The sequence below is a fragment of the Lissotriton vulgaris genome, chromosome 3_1 (genome assembly GCF_964263255.1).
Source record: "Lissotriton vulgaris chromosome 3_1, aLisVul1.2, whole genome shotgun sequence".
NCBI classification, from domain to species: domain Eukaryota; kingdom Metazoa; phylum Chordata; class Amphibia; order Caudata; family Salamandridae; genus Lissotriton; species Lissotriton vulgaris.
Window position 1 is genome coordinate 2050149746 of NC_141689.1, and position 14726 is coordinate 2050164471.

The window sequence follows — 14726 nt, forward strand, 5'->3', positions numbered from 1 at the left end:
TTGTCCGTTGGGAGATTGAATTACTGAGTTCTGCACATCATTTTAATGAAATACCAATCTAGTGCAGATTGCGGCCCCCGGGGGAATGCAGGTCGACAGACTAGTCTTCCCCCGGGGTGTTCGCGCGAGGACACGGCAGGCGGAAGTTAGGTAAGGGGTTTAGGCAGGGGTGGGAGGGGTTAGGTAGGAGGCTGCTTATAGGGGGACAGGAGAGGAACAACTTCCTTTTCATGTCCCCGGTGCCTCAGGGAAGAGTTAGGTTTTTGTCGGAGCGTAGGCGGAGTGTGACTTAGGTAGGCGGTGTGTGATTAGCGTGGGTCGTCGTTTTGGTGTCCCAGGACGACGAGTAGGCTAGTGTGTACGGCGCATTTAGGCGGGTTGTGATTTAGTGTATTTTTACTTTTATCGGAGCGGGTGCTCCGGGCGGCGAGTGTAGGGTGCCAAACGTCATGCATCTCGCGGATGTTCCGAGCGGGTGCCGATCCTCACGCATCTCACGGAGGGTGAATTGCCGGTTTTTGTGCAATGGCTGTCCCTGATGCTGAGGCAGTTAGGGCTGCTTTACTGGTGCTTGGGCGGGCTGGGAGGGCAGATCTCCTCCAGCCAGGTGTTCTGGATCAGGCCTGGGTCGGCATGACCCGCCCGACCAGGTCTGCGTCGGCGGGAGTGGCAGCTGTGGTGGCTGCCTGTAAGGAGGAGCCTGCTGGGTCGAGGGATGGGGGGCCCAGGAGGGGGAAGGCCAGGAAGGTACAGGAGCCCCCAAAGAAGGGAGGGAGGAGATTGAGTCTCCCAGCTAAGGTCGGGGCTAAGGGGGAGGTGGTCCCGGAGGGGGGTGGGGGGGCGGAGGGCCCCGAGCTGGAGGCTGATGGGCACGTGCAGGGACAGGACTTGCTGGCGTCTCGGGCCGGACTGTCCAGGAGTTTGAGCCAGTTGGCGGGGTACGGGGGGAGCAGTGATGGCAGTGGGGGGGAGGACTCTGACGAGTGGGAGGTGGCGGCTGGGGATGAATTCGCCCTCTTGCTGTCAGGGGAGGAATCTAGGGGGGAGGCTGGTTTCACGGCTGTTGAGCAGCCGGTTGACCTGTCTAGGGGCCGGAAGGGGGTGGTGAAGTCCCAGGGTTCCAAGGGCAAGGGCCCCGTCAAGGTGCAGCAGCGGGGTGGGGCTGGGCACGGGGCGGGTGGTGCTGTGGCACCCTTGCCCGGGGACGGAGGGCCGGGGCAGACGTCTATGTTTGACCGGTGGGCCCAGATGACGGAGGAGGAGAGGGCGAGGGACCAGCGGCGGGTCATCGAAGAGTATGAGAGGGAGTGGCAGCGCCTGTGTGCCGCTAGGGAGGAGAAGATGGGAGGGGTGCCCGGGGGCGATGGGGCCCCGGCACCAGGGCGAGGCAGGTCGTCGGCCGTTGGCCGTGGTAGGGGGGCCCCTGGGTCGCACGGTCAGTGGGTCTGGGTGGAGAATGCAGGGACTGCCTTGACGGATCAGAGACCTGGTGGCACCGGGGCCTCCCCGAGCGCATACGGCTCGGGGGGGGGGGGTCAAGCCAGCAGGGTCGGCTGGCAGAGGCCGGGGTGGGCCGGCGGGGGGCAAGACGGCCTCCAAACGCCGGGACGAAGATGCAGGGGGGTCCGCGGCGGCCTGCCCTCCACCGAGGGAGCGGGCACCGACCATGTTGGAGTGTAAATTTACGCCTGGTGTGAAAGGGAAGGGTGCTAAAAGAGTCGTGACTGAGGTGGTGCCGCTGGATGTTCAGGATGAATGGTTGGATTACGAGGATGATGAGGATGAGTTGGAGGAGGGTGAGTTGCGTGAGCCTGGGCGTGTGTGCAGGGCTATAGGGGCAGCTACCAAGGTTGGTGCTTCTCAGGAGGCACGAGATGGCGCCGGTCGGGCCACCAGCGGGATGTCGAGGCCGGCGGACGCACGGCGACAGGAGCGGGAGGCTCCTGCAACTTTGTCAGGTGAGGGCTCTTGGTGGGACGCCTGGCTGGATGGGGGGAGCGGGGGGAGGAAGAAGCCCTGCCGGTCGGTGGGGGTTGGGGAGGGGTCTGTGCGGGCTGGAGCCCATGGCGGTGGGGAGCCTGTGAAGGCTGCTGGGGGCAAGCAGGTCGCGACGGCCAGCGCGCAGACGGACAAGGTGGAAGACCTGGAGGGGAAGGAGGAGGGTGGGAGTGGGGTGGAGAAACTGAGGAAGAAGTTGCCGTACATGGGGCTGGGTGTGCCCCTGGGGTCTCATTTGTCGGAGAAGACTAGGGCAAGGATTTGGAGGCACGAGTATGTGGATGTGTTCAAGCTTTTGCACAGGGAGGTTCAGGCGAAAGAGGGGTCTAAGGAGGAGGAATGGGAACTGACCAGGCGGCCGAGGGTGCCGGTTACTATGGAGAATTGGACTTCTGCTTTTCTGATTTATGCGAGTATATATTGTGAGAAGCATGGGGATCGGGCTATCGCTTTGTTTAAATACATGGACGTGATAAGGAAGGCGCAGATGCATTTCGGGGGTTTCGCTTGGTTGAGCTATGACGAAGAGTTCAGGGCTCGGGTCAGTGTTAACCCGGATAAACCGTGGGGGGATGTGGATCAGGAGCTTTGGCTCCAGTGGATGTCATCGACGCAGGCGGCGGCGTCTACTCATACGGCCAGCGGTCTTCCGGTCACGTATCGGTCCTTTCAGCCGCGTCCCGCCCAATCTGGGGTGGGTAGCCAGGGTATCCCAAGTGGTCATGGGAGCCAGCCCGTGTGGTCCGGATCAGCGGGTCAGCAATACAAGCCGGTCGCTTCGGGAGCATGCTGGGGGTTTAACAGAGGTTTCTGCAACCGCCCCTCCTGTAAATTCAAGCATGAGTGTTCTAAGTGTGGGGGACGCCACCCGGTCACGCAGTGCCTCACCCTGGCTACGCCGTCAGAACAGTGGAAATTTGCCAAGGGTAGGGGGCAGCCTGGGCCGAAGGGCCCGTACTCCGGTTAAGGTGGAGGCCATGGGTCCATGGCTCTCCCGGTACCCTGATAAGGAGGCAGCGTTGCGCTTGTCCTGGGGGTTTGTGGAAGGTTTTCGGATTGGCTATCAGGGGCCCAGGGAGAGGCGTTGGGCTGAGAATTTGCGGTCTGCTAAAGAGTTGCCGGGGGTAGTGGCGTGTAAACTGGAGAAGGAGGTGTCGGAGGGCAGGATTGCGGGTCCATTCTCGGAATGGCCCTTGGCGGATCTCATCGTGTCGCCGTTGGGGGTGGTGCCCAAGAAGGAGCGAGGGGAGTACCGGTTGATCCATCACTTGTTCTGGCCGGAAGGCGGGTCGGTGAATGATTTCATTGCTGAGGAGGACTCGAGGGTGTTGTACGCTTCGGTGGATGATGCCATTGGGTTGGTGCGGTCGTGTGGGAGGGGGGCGGAGATGGCCAAGTGTGACATCAAGTCGGCCTTTCGGCTTCTTCCCATTCATCCGGCGGATTTCTCTCTCTTGGGTATGCAGTTTGATGGGGCAATTTTTGTGGACATGGTGCTACCAATGGGCTGTGCAATTTCCTGCGCGCTCTTCGAGACTTTCAGCTCCTTTTTGCAGTGGGCCTTTGTGGACCGCTGTGGGCACCGGCTGGTGTCCCACTACTTGGATGATTTTCTGTTTGTGGGTTCTGGACGTTCGGGTGACTGTGGTCAGGCGCTGCGGCAGTTTCAGTTGTTGGCTCAAGATTTTGGGGTGCCTTTGGCGCCAGAGAAGACGGAAGGGCCCAGTTGTTGTCTGACGTTCCTCGGAATCGAATTGGATTCGGTGGCCTGGCAGGCACGCTTACCGGTGGCGAAGGTGGCGGAGATGCAGGATGCTTTGAAGAGTGCGATTGCGGTTCAGAAGCTGGATTTGAGGTCTGTGCAGCGCTTGCTGGGTTTGTTGAACTTTGCCTGTAGAGTGGTGAGGGCGGGGAGGACTTTCTGTAGGCGGCTCGGCATGGCCATGTCGGGTGTGGCCCTCCCTTATCACAGGGTCAGGATCACGCTGGGGGTCCAGTCGGACTTGCGAGTGTGGCTGGTCTTTCTTGAGGATTTCAATGGAGTGTCGTTGGACTTTGTGCGGGACAGGATGGTGTGGCAGGTTCAGCTTTACTCGGATGCAGCGGGGGCGGCTGGTTTCGGAATTTTCTGGGACGGTCGCTGGTGCGCGGAAAGGTGGCCGGATCATTGGCTGCGTCAGGGCAGGAGCATTGCTTTCTTGAAGTTCTTTCCCTTGTTGGTGGCGTTGCTAGTGTGGGGCCCGGAGTTCAAGAACAGGTCTGTGTTGTTCCACGTGGACAATATGACGGTGGTGGACTTGGTCAACAATCAGAAGGCGAGAGATCTGAGGGTGCTGCGCTTGCTGCGAAGTTTCATGCTGCTATGTCTGCGTTACAATGTGCTGTTTCGCGCGCAACATGTGCCTGGCGCAAATAACGAAATTGCGGATGCGTTATCTCGTTCACAGTGGCTGCGTTTCAGGGAGCTGGCACCGGGAGCGGAGGCTTGCAAGACCAAGGTGCCGGAGGGTATCTGGGCGTGGGGGGAGTGAGAGTGGTGGGTTTGGTGGAACGGTCGCTGGCGGAGTTTACCAGGCGGGCGTACCGATTGGCTTGGAATGAGTTTGGGAAGTTTGTGGGCCTTGGAGCGGGGGTGCTGGGTTTGCCAAAGGAAGAGTGTGAACGGCGGGTTGTGCGCTTTGTGCTGGATTGCATGGATAAGGGACTGTCACAGACAACGATTGCTGGCAAGTTGGCGGGTGTGTCGTTTTACTGCATGTTGTATTTGGGTTTTGATCCGGCTAGTTCGGATCTGCTGTGCCGAATGTTGAAGGGTTGGGGGCGGGTGCGGGCTGAGTTGGGGGGCGGGGAGTTGCCCAGGGAGGCGGTCACGTTTGACTTGTTGAAGTTGGTTTTGCAGGAATTGGTTTTTTGTTGCTATGACGGGGGGGAGGTGGCGCTTTTTCGCCTATGCATGATCTGGATGTTTTTTGGAGCGTTTCGGGTGTCGGAGCTGCTGGGGGCGCGGGGGGCGCCGGGTAGGCTGTTTGCTGATGTGCGGGTGGACGGGCTTTGTCTGGGCATTTGGTTGGGGCGGTCCAAGACTGACCAGTTGGGTCGGGGTAAATGGGTGTGGTTGTCGGTGAGTGGGTGTGCAGGTGTGTGTCCGGTACGGGAATGGCTGTGTTTTAGGCAGAGAGGGCAGCGGACGGAGGGGGAGATCTTTGTGCATGTATCGCGGAAGCGTTTGACGTCGGGTCAGTTATTGGCGGTGCTACGGATGGCTTTGCGGAGGCTGGGTAGGGACCCGGCTCGGTTTGGCACGCATTCCTTTCGGATTGGGGCGGCTACGGCGGCGGCGGGTTTGGGTTGGTCATGGGAGGAGATCAGAAGGATCGGTCGCTGGAGGTCGCGGTGCTGCGAGCGCTATGTGCGCAAGTGAGGGCGGGAGCGCAACGCTTGGACGGCGACGCTGCTTGGCGTAGTTTCTTGTCTGCCTTGGTACTAATATCTTTTTCTTCGTAGGTTGTGTTCGTGGACCAGGGGCCAAGACGGTCACTTGGGTCGTGGGGCACTCGTTTGTGCATTGGGCTTCGAAGTATGCTGCCAGACAGGTATACGGTCGTAGCCTGGGCCTGAGGAGCAGCCATCATGAAGTGCAATGGTGGGGTAAGAGCGGAATGAGATGGGGTGAACTGTTACCATGGCTGACAAAGAAAGTGTCGCAGCTGGGCTGCCCGGATTTGATCATCATTCACCTGGGGGAAATTGACTTAGTGAAACAATCGGGGGTGTCACTGTCGCACTTGATGCAGAGGGACTTGGAGGTAATGAAGAACAATCTGGCTGGCGCCTGCATTGTATGGACTGAGTTTGTGCCAAGGAGGATTTGGAGGGGTGCACTTAATCCTGCGGCTGTGGAACGGGCCCGCAGGAAACTGAATAGGGCTATGAGACTCTTTTGCGCAGATCGGGGGATTAAAGTGCTGGCTCATGACGGGCTCCAGCTGGAACAACCTCTTCTTTTCAGGGACGACGGCGTGCACCTTTCTCACATGGGAAATGCATTCTACCTCATGGAGCTGCGGGATTTGATTGGTGGTCTGTGGAATGAGTCAATTTGGTGTAGGAGAGTCTGAGTTCGAAAGGTGCACGCTTGGTGGGGCAGGTAACCGCCCTTCGGGGGTTCCCTGGGTGGCGGGAACTGGGAGGGGTGGGGAGTCCATGACGGGCAGAATCACCCTTACAGGGAGGGGGTTACAGGCGCAGGATGGGAGAGAGTGGTAGATGGGAGTGCGATGGACGGAAATGACCGAGGAGTCCGGAAGTGGAAAGGGGAAGTGAATGGGATGCAGGGAGGTTGTGGTGTGATTTGGGAATGGATGGTGGAGCACGTGAGTGGATGACGGTTGAAAGGCAGAATGTTGGGGGGATTGTTAAAGTTGATATTATGTTATGTTTTGTAAGCTGTCATGCCTGTCCTAATAAATGGCCTTTTACGCAAATCTGATGCGTGGAGTGGTTCATTGCGCGATGCGGCCCCCGGGGGAATGCAGGTCGACAGACTAGTCTTCCCCCGGGGTGTTCGCGCAAGGACACGGCAGGCGGAAGTTAGGTAAGGGGTTTAGGCAGGGGTGGGAGGGGTTAGGTAGGGGGACAGGAGAGGAACAACTTCCTTTTCCTGTCCCCGGTGCCTCAGGGAAGAGTTAGGTTTTTGCCACCCGCCCACCCTACAAGTAAAAGGGTTTTTGGTGCGGTGTTGTTATGGTTGCCATGTTGGGCAACGTGCCAGTTTAGGACAGGATGGCATGGGGGGAGACGTTCCGGGAACTGGGAGGGGTGGGGAGTCCATGACGGGCAGAATCACCCTTACAGGGAGGGGGTTACAGGCGCAGGATGGGAGAGAGTGGTAGACAGGAGTGCGATGGACGGAAATGACCGAGGAGTCGGGAAGTGGAAAGGGGAAGTGAATGGGATGTAGAGAGGTTGTGGTGTGATTTGGGAATGGATGGTGGAGCACGTGAGTGGATGACGGTTGAAAGGCAGAATGTTGGGGGGATTGTTAAAGTTGATAATGTTATGTTTTGTAAGCTGTCATGCCTGTCCTAATAAATGGCCTTTTACGCAAATCTGATGCGTGGAGTGGTTCATTGCGCGATCCACCAACTCTCGTCGCGTACTCCTCTCGACATGCCGGCAGCTGGGCGTTGCACTCACTGCTCAGTTATATAGCTGTGGTCCTGACAGTGTAGTTCCTCCAGCAAGTGACATCCACCAGCGCGCACACAATTGTCTTTCCATGTAAATCCTTATGGGGAATCAAGCATCGGGGTGATAGGAAGATGGCGGCGAAATGCAGACAAATGCTGTTGCCCTTTCAAAAGGAAAAAAAAAACGTGATGACAAAATACTTACTTATTGGTATGTGTTTGTCTTTCTACATTTCCGTGTCCCATACAAATGGTAGATATTAAATTTAATTCCTCTGCTGAAACTGTGTTAAGTGGCTGTATAATTGTACTAGGGAGGAAATCACTGGCATGTGCCTCTGTAGAAATGTTATATACCCGAGCTTACAATATGAATGTTTAAGCTCTGGTGGCAAGCGCTGTAATAATGAATTCCCATGTTAAAGTGAATGGATATTTTGATCAGCATTCTCTAGTTTTCCACATAGGAAGTTTACCCAGTCCTCTTTCTGCCTTGCATAGAGTCAGGCTGATACGTTGAAAAGGCTCATGACATATACATATGTACATATGGGTCGGCCTCATTCATTTTTGGTGTGTCTAGCTGTCATTTTGTTGCTGCCCATAACAACATAATTATGCCTGAACACAAGTGAACTTTAGTGTCAGGATTGTAAGTTAGTGCCTTAGTTTGCCAATGCTTTTCTATTATTCCTATTCTTTATTGTTTTTATTTATTTACTTATATTTTGTACTTATCCTTGTATGTTAAAGCTGGCTTCATTTTACAGTAATTCCAAGCCAGTGGTACCTTTTTTTGCGTCCATAATTTTCTGTGATGTGCATTAAACTAAAAGGGTATCTATAGCTGTTGTAAGGACACCTGTCCATCAAAATCAGAAATACATGTCCATTAAGATGATGTGTGGTAGTTATTTGTTAACTTTAAACATGTTTTATTGCAAGCCACTCTTATGCTGCCATATTTAGGAGACAGTGTGCTTTCTCCAATTTTGCGGTATGTGTGTGCAATAAAAATGTTTTGTGCAAGGTGACCTTGGCAAGGCCTGGCCTATTGACTTTGCCAGTGCTTGTTTTATGTTCAACTATTTTATTTTTTGTCTTTTAATGATTGTTGGTTGCCACAGTTGTAGCATATCATTGGTGCTAATTGTTGGGCATCTGGGAATATGGTTGGTATTTTGAGACATGTTTTGTGATGAAGTAAGCTGATGCAGTTTTTGGGTTGATGTTGATCAAATGCGCATGAACATGACCTAATTTGAAGAGAACTCTGCAGTCAATATCGTTTTGTACTTTTGGGAACGTTGTTGAACTCCTGTGGGTCAAACCTTTGTGACTCTGAAAATCTTTACTGTTAATGAAGAGCACAGATGCTGAAACACTTCACTTATTTTAGTCAGGTGAAAATAAATATTATTTTCAACTGTACAAGTCATTAAGTGGATATGACTATATGGCAGGTGTTAACCATATTACACACTTGCTGTGAGATATGTGGTGTTTACAGTGACCATGCTGGTGAAATTGTATCTGTTCTCCTTATATTACTGTTATTGCTGAACTGCTCAATCTGCTGACACTGCTTTCATACTAACTTTGCTCATACTGCTGTTCTGCTAACACTACTAGCAATGCACTAATGTTAACTGCTATCACTACTCTATTTCTCCTGCTGTATTTGCTTTACTACTAAAACTGCTGCATTACTATTCTGCTACTTCAGAAGTCATTGCTAACCTGCTAACTTATTCATCGGATACTAAACACAGTATATTAATATATTTATAATACCAACTACATCACTAAACTCATTAATATGCCGAGACCAATTGGCATTGCCAATGCTTGTTTAATAAACTTTACTTGTTTTCTAGAATTTGTAATTCTTTTTGACTCTGTCAGTCTGGACAGCTCCAAGACTTTTCGCAATGACGAGCTAGCTAGAAACAATCAACTACTGTAAAATAACATTAGATGAGCCCTAGTTCACTGTTAAAGCACACCATAATGCTATGGCTAGGATTAGCCTGCATATATTGTCTTTAATAACTACACATTATCGGACCAGCTAGCAATTGCTGTTTAAATAGGCTGGGTCATTGGGACTATGTTGTTCTATGGCTGTAACGTTTCTTGCATATTTAGGGACTTGCTGCATTTGCCCCATAATCCATTATCTGCTGCATACATTTCAGATTTTAACAAAAATTACTTCTAGCTTACAAGTTACTAAAAACAGTGCCACGCATTTGCCGAGCAGGGATAGATCATGTCCAAAGCTTAACTAGTCACCTTTCAGTTGCTGACTGCTGTATTTAGGTGTTTAGCTGATGGTGCTGAAGCGAACCCTCAGCCCGGACAGTGTTAACATGTGATAATGTCAAAATAATGAAGTAATACTTCCACATAATAAATTCAAGCCTGTCACATCAATTGGTGCACCCCTGCTACATAATTCCAAAGTCTCTGAATACAACATACATAATGTCTGCATAATTTTTCTTTTGAATAATTCTGCCACTGTATTATTAGATATAATGGGGTAAGCACAATCAATTATTTGGTTAGTCTTATGAGGAAGAGTGTCTAGGATCAAGAAACTCTTATTATATATATTTACATCTCTCCTATTTCATTTTCACAAACCTTACTTTTTCATTTTAAGCCTTATTCAAATATCTTAAGGCCCCATTAGGATGGCGGGCGGATACCCCCCCAACCCCTGGACCCCCAGGCTGTTTGCATGCACAAGGTGGCAGGCACCGCACGGTGCCTGTCATGTTGTGCATGCAAATGCACAACATGTATTTCTTACATTGCGGTGGGTGCTGCTGACAGCACCGCCCGCCGCAATGTAAGAAATGTGGGCTGCGCCTGCCAGTGTGGCGTGGGCAACCTAATGAGTAAGGCGGGACCGCCGCAACAATGGCAGGCGGTCCCTTTTGCCGTTGCGGTAGCGGGCAGACTTTGTCCGCCCGCCTTCGTGATAGACTCCTTAATTCTGTCTTAACTTTTTATTTTAGAATGTAATCACTTCCAAAACGTTGTTATAAACAATACCATTCAGAGGAATCACCTAGGGCCAGATGTAGGAAAAATAGATTTACCGATTTTCAATTACCGAATTTTACTGATTCGGTAATTAGAAATCGGTAAATCTAAGGGGTGGATATGTAGGTATTCCAGATGTGCTGGAATTCCGATTCGGAAGAATTTGGTATTTACCGATTCGGTAAATACCGAATCGGTAATGCCCATTCATTCCTATGGGCTTTGAAGCCCATAGGAATGAATGGGCATTACCGATTCGGTATTTACCGAATCGGTAAATACCGATTTTCACAAGGGTGCAGCGGGTGTCACTTTGACACCCTCTGGCACCCCCAAAACAGGCTCAGGTGCCATGTGGCAGGCATACATGCCCTAAGGGCAGGTCTGCCTGTCACATGGCATAGGTGTGCATGCACACATGTGCATGCACACCGGAATCGGTATTTTACCATCAAATTGGATTTGATGGTAAAATACCGATTCGGTAAGGCCTGTGGGACTCTGAAGAGTCCCACCTACATCTGGGTGCCTCAGAATCGGTAAAATTACTGAATTTTTATTTTACCGAATCTGTAAAATTACCGAATCGGTAATTTTACCGATTCGGTAAAATAATGCCCCCTACATACCTGTCACCCATTTACCGATTGGTAACGGCCAAAATCCGCCGTTACCGCTCGGTAAATGGCCTCAAACGGCCACCTACATCTGGCCCCAAGTGCCCGTTTTAGCAATTTAAGATATTTTTATTTTTCATGCTTCCAAACTTTCACACTTTAAATGACTATGGGCCTCATTATAATGGCGGTTGGATGCATCATTTTAGGCATGAGACCATCCGACAAAGTCAGCAGTCCTGACAGCCAAATTACGATACGACCGCCATGCAAGCGATTGTAAACAGCCCTTTTCCTAGTGAGGCTTGTACTGCGGTCCAGAAAAGGGCCACAACACAATCTGTAATGGAACAAGCATTGACATAGCCAATAGGTCTCGCGTTTGGGACCTTATAAGTGTTTAGCCATGCACCAAGGATATTGTGCTGCATAACTAAATACTTATAAGGTCCCAAAAGCGAGACCTATTGGCTATGCTAATGCTTGTTCATAAACAATGTGTTTAAGAATCAAGGATATAAGCAATTCATTGCTTCTTCTGAAGCAACTCAACAATCACAGCCCTTTTGTTTCTTTTTTGGATTTTTTTAGGCTGCACCCGACTGAAAATGCCCACATACACTGCAACCGGTCTTAGATTGCTTGTAATCCCTTTCCGAGAGAGCCTTGTCTGACAGTTCAAACTGCACTGAACCTAGTGGAGCAGAATCATGAATGATTTGCATGTGTCTGTTTCTTGTCTGAGGTTGCATGGTGGGCAAAAGTACGATGAACTGAATACGCCCTGAGTCAATACCTGGGGCTAAGATTTATTCAAGCATTCCACCAATCCCTTTTTCTGAAACATAATTGAACACAAACAAGGGCACATAATATTAAACAATGCTTCTAATATTTGTAATAGCAAACAAATCTGATATGTGTCACGTTGCAGAAAGGCTTTCAATAGACACAGGCCTTGCAAAGAACCAATGTTAAAAATTGAAAGAAGAAATATAACAATTGTTCTTTGGTCTTCTGACATATCATTGTACAGACTCAGCCATAATTCATCATGTTTTCCTTCATTACGAAAGCGGATTTATATGCATATCCCTCTCGTCCCACTGAAATCGCTGAACTACTATCTCAATTTTAGAAAGGCTTATAAAACTCTTACAATCTATTAGTTTTGTAGCTCTAGTCTTTTATGGGTGTGGATTTACGGTCTACCAATTGTGCACCTACCCATATGATAAACTCACTAACTTGCAGACTCATTCATTCCAATATCTCTGTCTGATAAATCTCCCCAAGTTGTAATGTGAGTGATCAAAATACACATGATGTAGACCAGCAGTCTGCCTCTTCCACCACTGGTTTTAAACATAGAGAAAGCAAACAGCCAAATCCCACTAATCAGGAAGTAAGTTTGCACACCTATTTCCGCAGGTTTCCATTAGTTTTTCCTCTGGGAAATGTGGACTTGTTTTCAACAGGCAAAATGAGTCCTGGACCAAACATCTGCGACCACCACCTTTCACGTACCCGGGGTTACATATTTATTATAAATGTAATTGGATGAATTTATTGAAAGTAAGGAAAGCCGAATTTGATCTAACCATTGAGGCATGTTTTAAGTTCCCTGCAAAGTTAGGTTCTAACCCCTTAGATGCGATGATTAATATCAACAAAGCACTATGTATTTCGGTGCTGATGTGGGAGAATCTTAACACAACACACATGCAGGTTAGTGAGAATGTGTTCCTGAGAAGACTGTCATTTGACCCTCCTACTGTGCCCACATATGCCTGCCATTCGGAACTAGGTTTACTGTATTTGGAAGATCAAGTTAACACCACTTATGCTATGGCCTTCCATCTGGTCAAAATCTGAAACCCTTCCTAGCCAGTATGTAATCACTGATTGACTTCACATAACTATGCATATAATAGTCCATTTCTGAAATATATAAAGGACCAATTCACCATGGTAGGGAGCCCTGAACTTTCCAAAAACCCACGGAATATCAGTGCTTTAGAATAAGCTCGATTTAAAACAGAATTCTTTATCATATTGGAAAGAAGAAGAGAAGTGCTAGAGTGTAGCAAGAAGGCAGTGGCTATCCACCACATTTTAATTACCTCTGACCGCATGGAGTCCTATCTGTATCTTTTACCACATCGCTACCAGAGATATTACCTTGTTAGGTTCAAATCAAGCCCTTCTCCTGGTCTCTAATCCAAAAGAAGTTCAAATATAGGAACACAGGAAGATAGGGAACAGACAGAGAGGTGGAGAAAGAGAGAATACGAGTGAAACAGAATCAGGAAATTATAGAAAGCACAAATAAAAAAGAAATGCTAGATTAAAACATAGTAAGAGGAAAAGATAAAGCAAAACAGAGAGATAATAAAAGAGCACTGCAGAGAAAGAGAAAATGTTAGAGTACGACATAAACATTGGCAGCCCGCGATAGTGAAAGTGATCGCGATCAAGCGCGGTGGCGGAAAGACACATGGCGGCTGCGAGCGTGCACGCTCACATGCACGCAAGCTTTAGGCCACAGGTAGCACTTTGAAAACCTGTACACTAAATGACTCGGCCAGATCAGCTCATGCGCTGGATCAGGCGAGACCTAAAAAGGGATGTTTTTGAACTTCTATGCACCATGTGCCCAGCACCAAGTGGTGCTGACACATGGTGCATGGATGTTTGGGGGGCACCACGTTTTCCCTTCTGGCCCCATTGCAGAGGCCCATGGTGACATGGGCCCTGCTAAGGTCCTCCAAAGTCCTTTACTTCCGCCTTCATATGGCGGTCGGACCACCATGTAAAGGCAGAGAGAAATGGACTTTGTAATCCCTACGATGGTGCCTGCGCAGGCACTGCCCCCATTGTAGGGATTGCGGTCTGACCGCCGCCCCGATGAGCTCCTTAACCCAGTCGGAGTCGGCGGTCTTTCACTCCACCCAAATCACTCCGACCACAGGGTGTGTAATTCAGTGGTTGGCCCTATATCTTGATTGGGGATTACAATGTAACATCTTATTGTGTCAATCAATATTTTTATTTTATTTTTTTATTTTTATTTTTGAAAAACCTTTATTGCAGCATTCGGTAAAAATACAAGTATGGGCCTACAACCGCGGGGGCCGGCCGCTAGGCAAATTAAAATCTCCGATATCACAGTATAACACAGCTCATCAGCCGATAACCCAGAGGTCCGGCAGCGATTCAGGATCAGGTGCCATACAATCAAACAGAATGCGGGGGACAGGGTAAGAAACAGGATATGCATGTATTAATCACTATAATGGAGAATTGGCGCCAGAGCATATAGGTCGGTACAAAAGAACACACAATGTACATTCCATGTTGTGCCAATACTCGGAGCCTGCCCACCCAGGAATCAGGATATCATAAGAGCATAAGCACGAAATACAAGCACATGATAAGAATCCGAATGATTCATAGCTATACTGATCCTTAAAGAAAGAGAGAAAAAGAAAAAAAGGCCATAGAAAATAAAAAAGGCAAAATAAAAAATAAAAACTCTACCCCCCACACCCTGCACCCCTGCAAATGGCTACAGCCTGACCCCACCAGCAGCGTGCCTGTCGCCCCTAATAACTAAAACCCCAAAGGTAGGAGAAAGAACGGAGGAGGGCATATCCATGTGGGCTCCCAGCCCCTTTCAAGTTCAAGAATTTGTATAGCGCACTACTCACCCAGAGGGTCTCAAGGCGCTTGAGGGAGGGTGGGTGTGTTACTTATCGAAAAGCCAGGTTTTTAGCTGCTTTCTGAAGGAGAGGTGGTTCTGTGTAAGGCGGAGGTGAGTGGGGAGAGAATTCCAGGTTTTGGCCGCTAAGTAGGAGAAGGATCTTCC

The 14726-nt window shown here is 50.0% G+C and overlaps 2 protein-coding genes across 2 annotated transcripts in view; one reads left to right on the plus strand and one right to left on the minus strand.

Moving 5' to 3' along the window:
- The window catches only part of LOC147728786 (uncharacterized), a 408842-nt gene that overhangs the window by 285600 nt on the left and 108516 nt on the right, over positions 1-14726 (minus strand). The window lies entirely within an intron of this gene.
- On the plus strand, positions 1901-6116 carry LOC147728787 (uncharacterized). The gene is made up of 2 exons (XM_086962780.1): positions 1901-1958; positions 5503-6116. Exons 1-2 carry the CDS (start codon positions 1901-1903, stop codon positions 6114-6116), a joined length of 672 nt encoding a protein of 223 aa, XP_086818906.1.

Bases quoted from the DNA above. Each gene is read 5' to 3' on its own strand.
- LOC147728787 (XM_086962780.1), top strand. From the start codon at position 1,901: ATGTCGAGGCCGGCGGACGCACGGCGACAGGAGCGGGAGGCTCCTGCA. The intron at 1,959-5,502 runs GTGAGGGCTCTT...TTTTCTTCGTAG, and splicing joins GGCTCCTGCAACTTTGTCAG to GTTGTGTTCGTGGACCAGGG.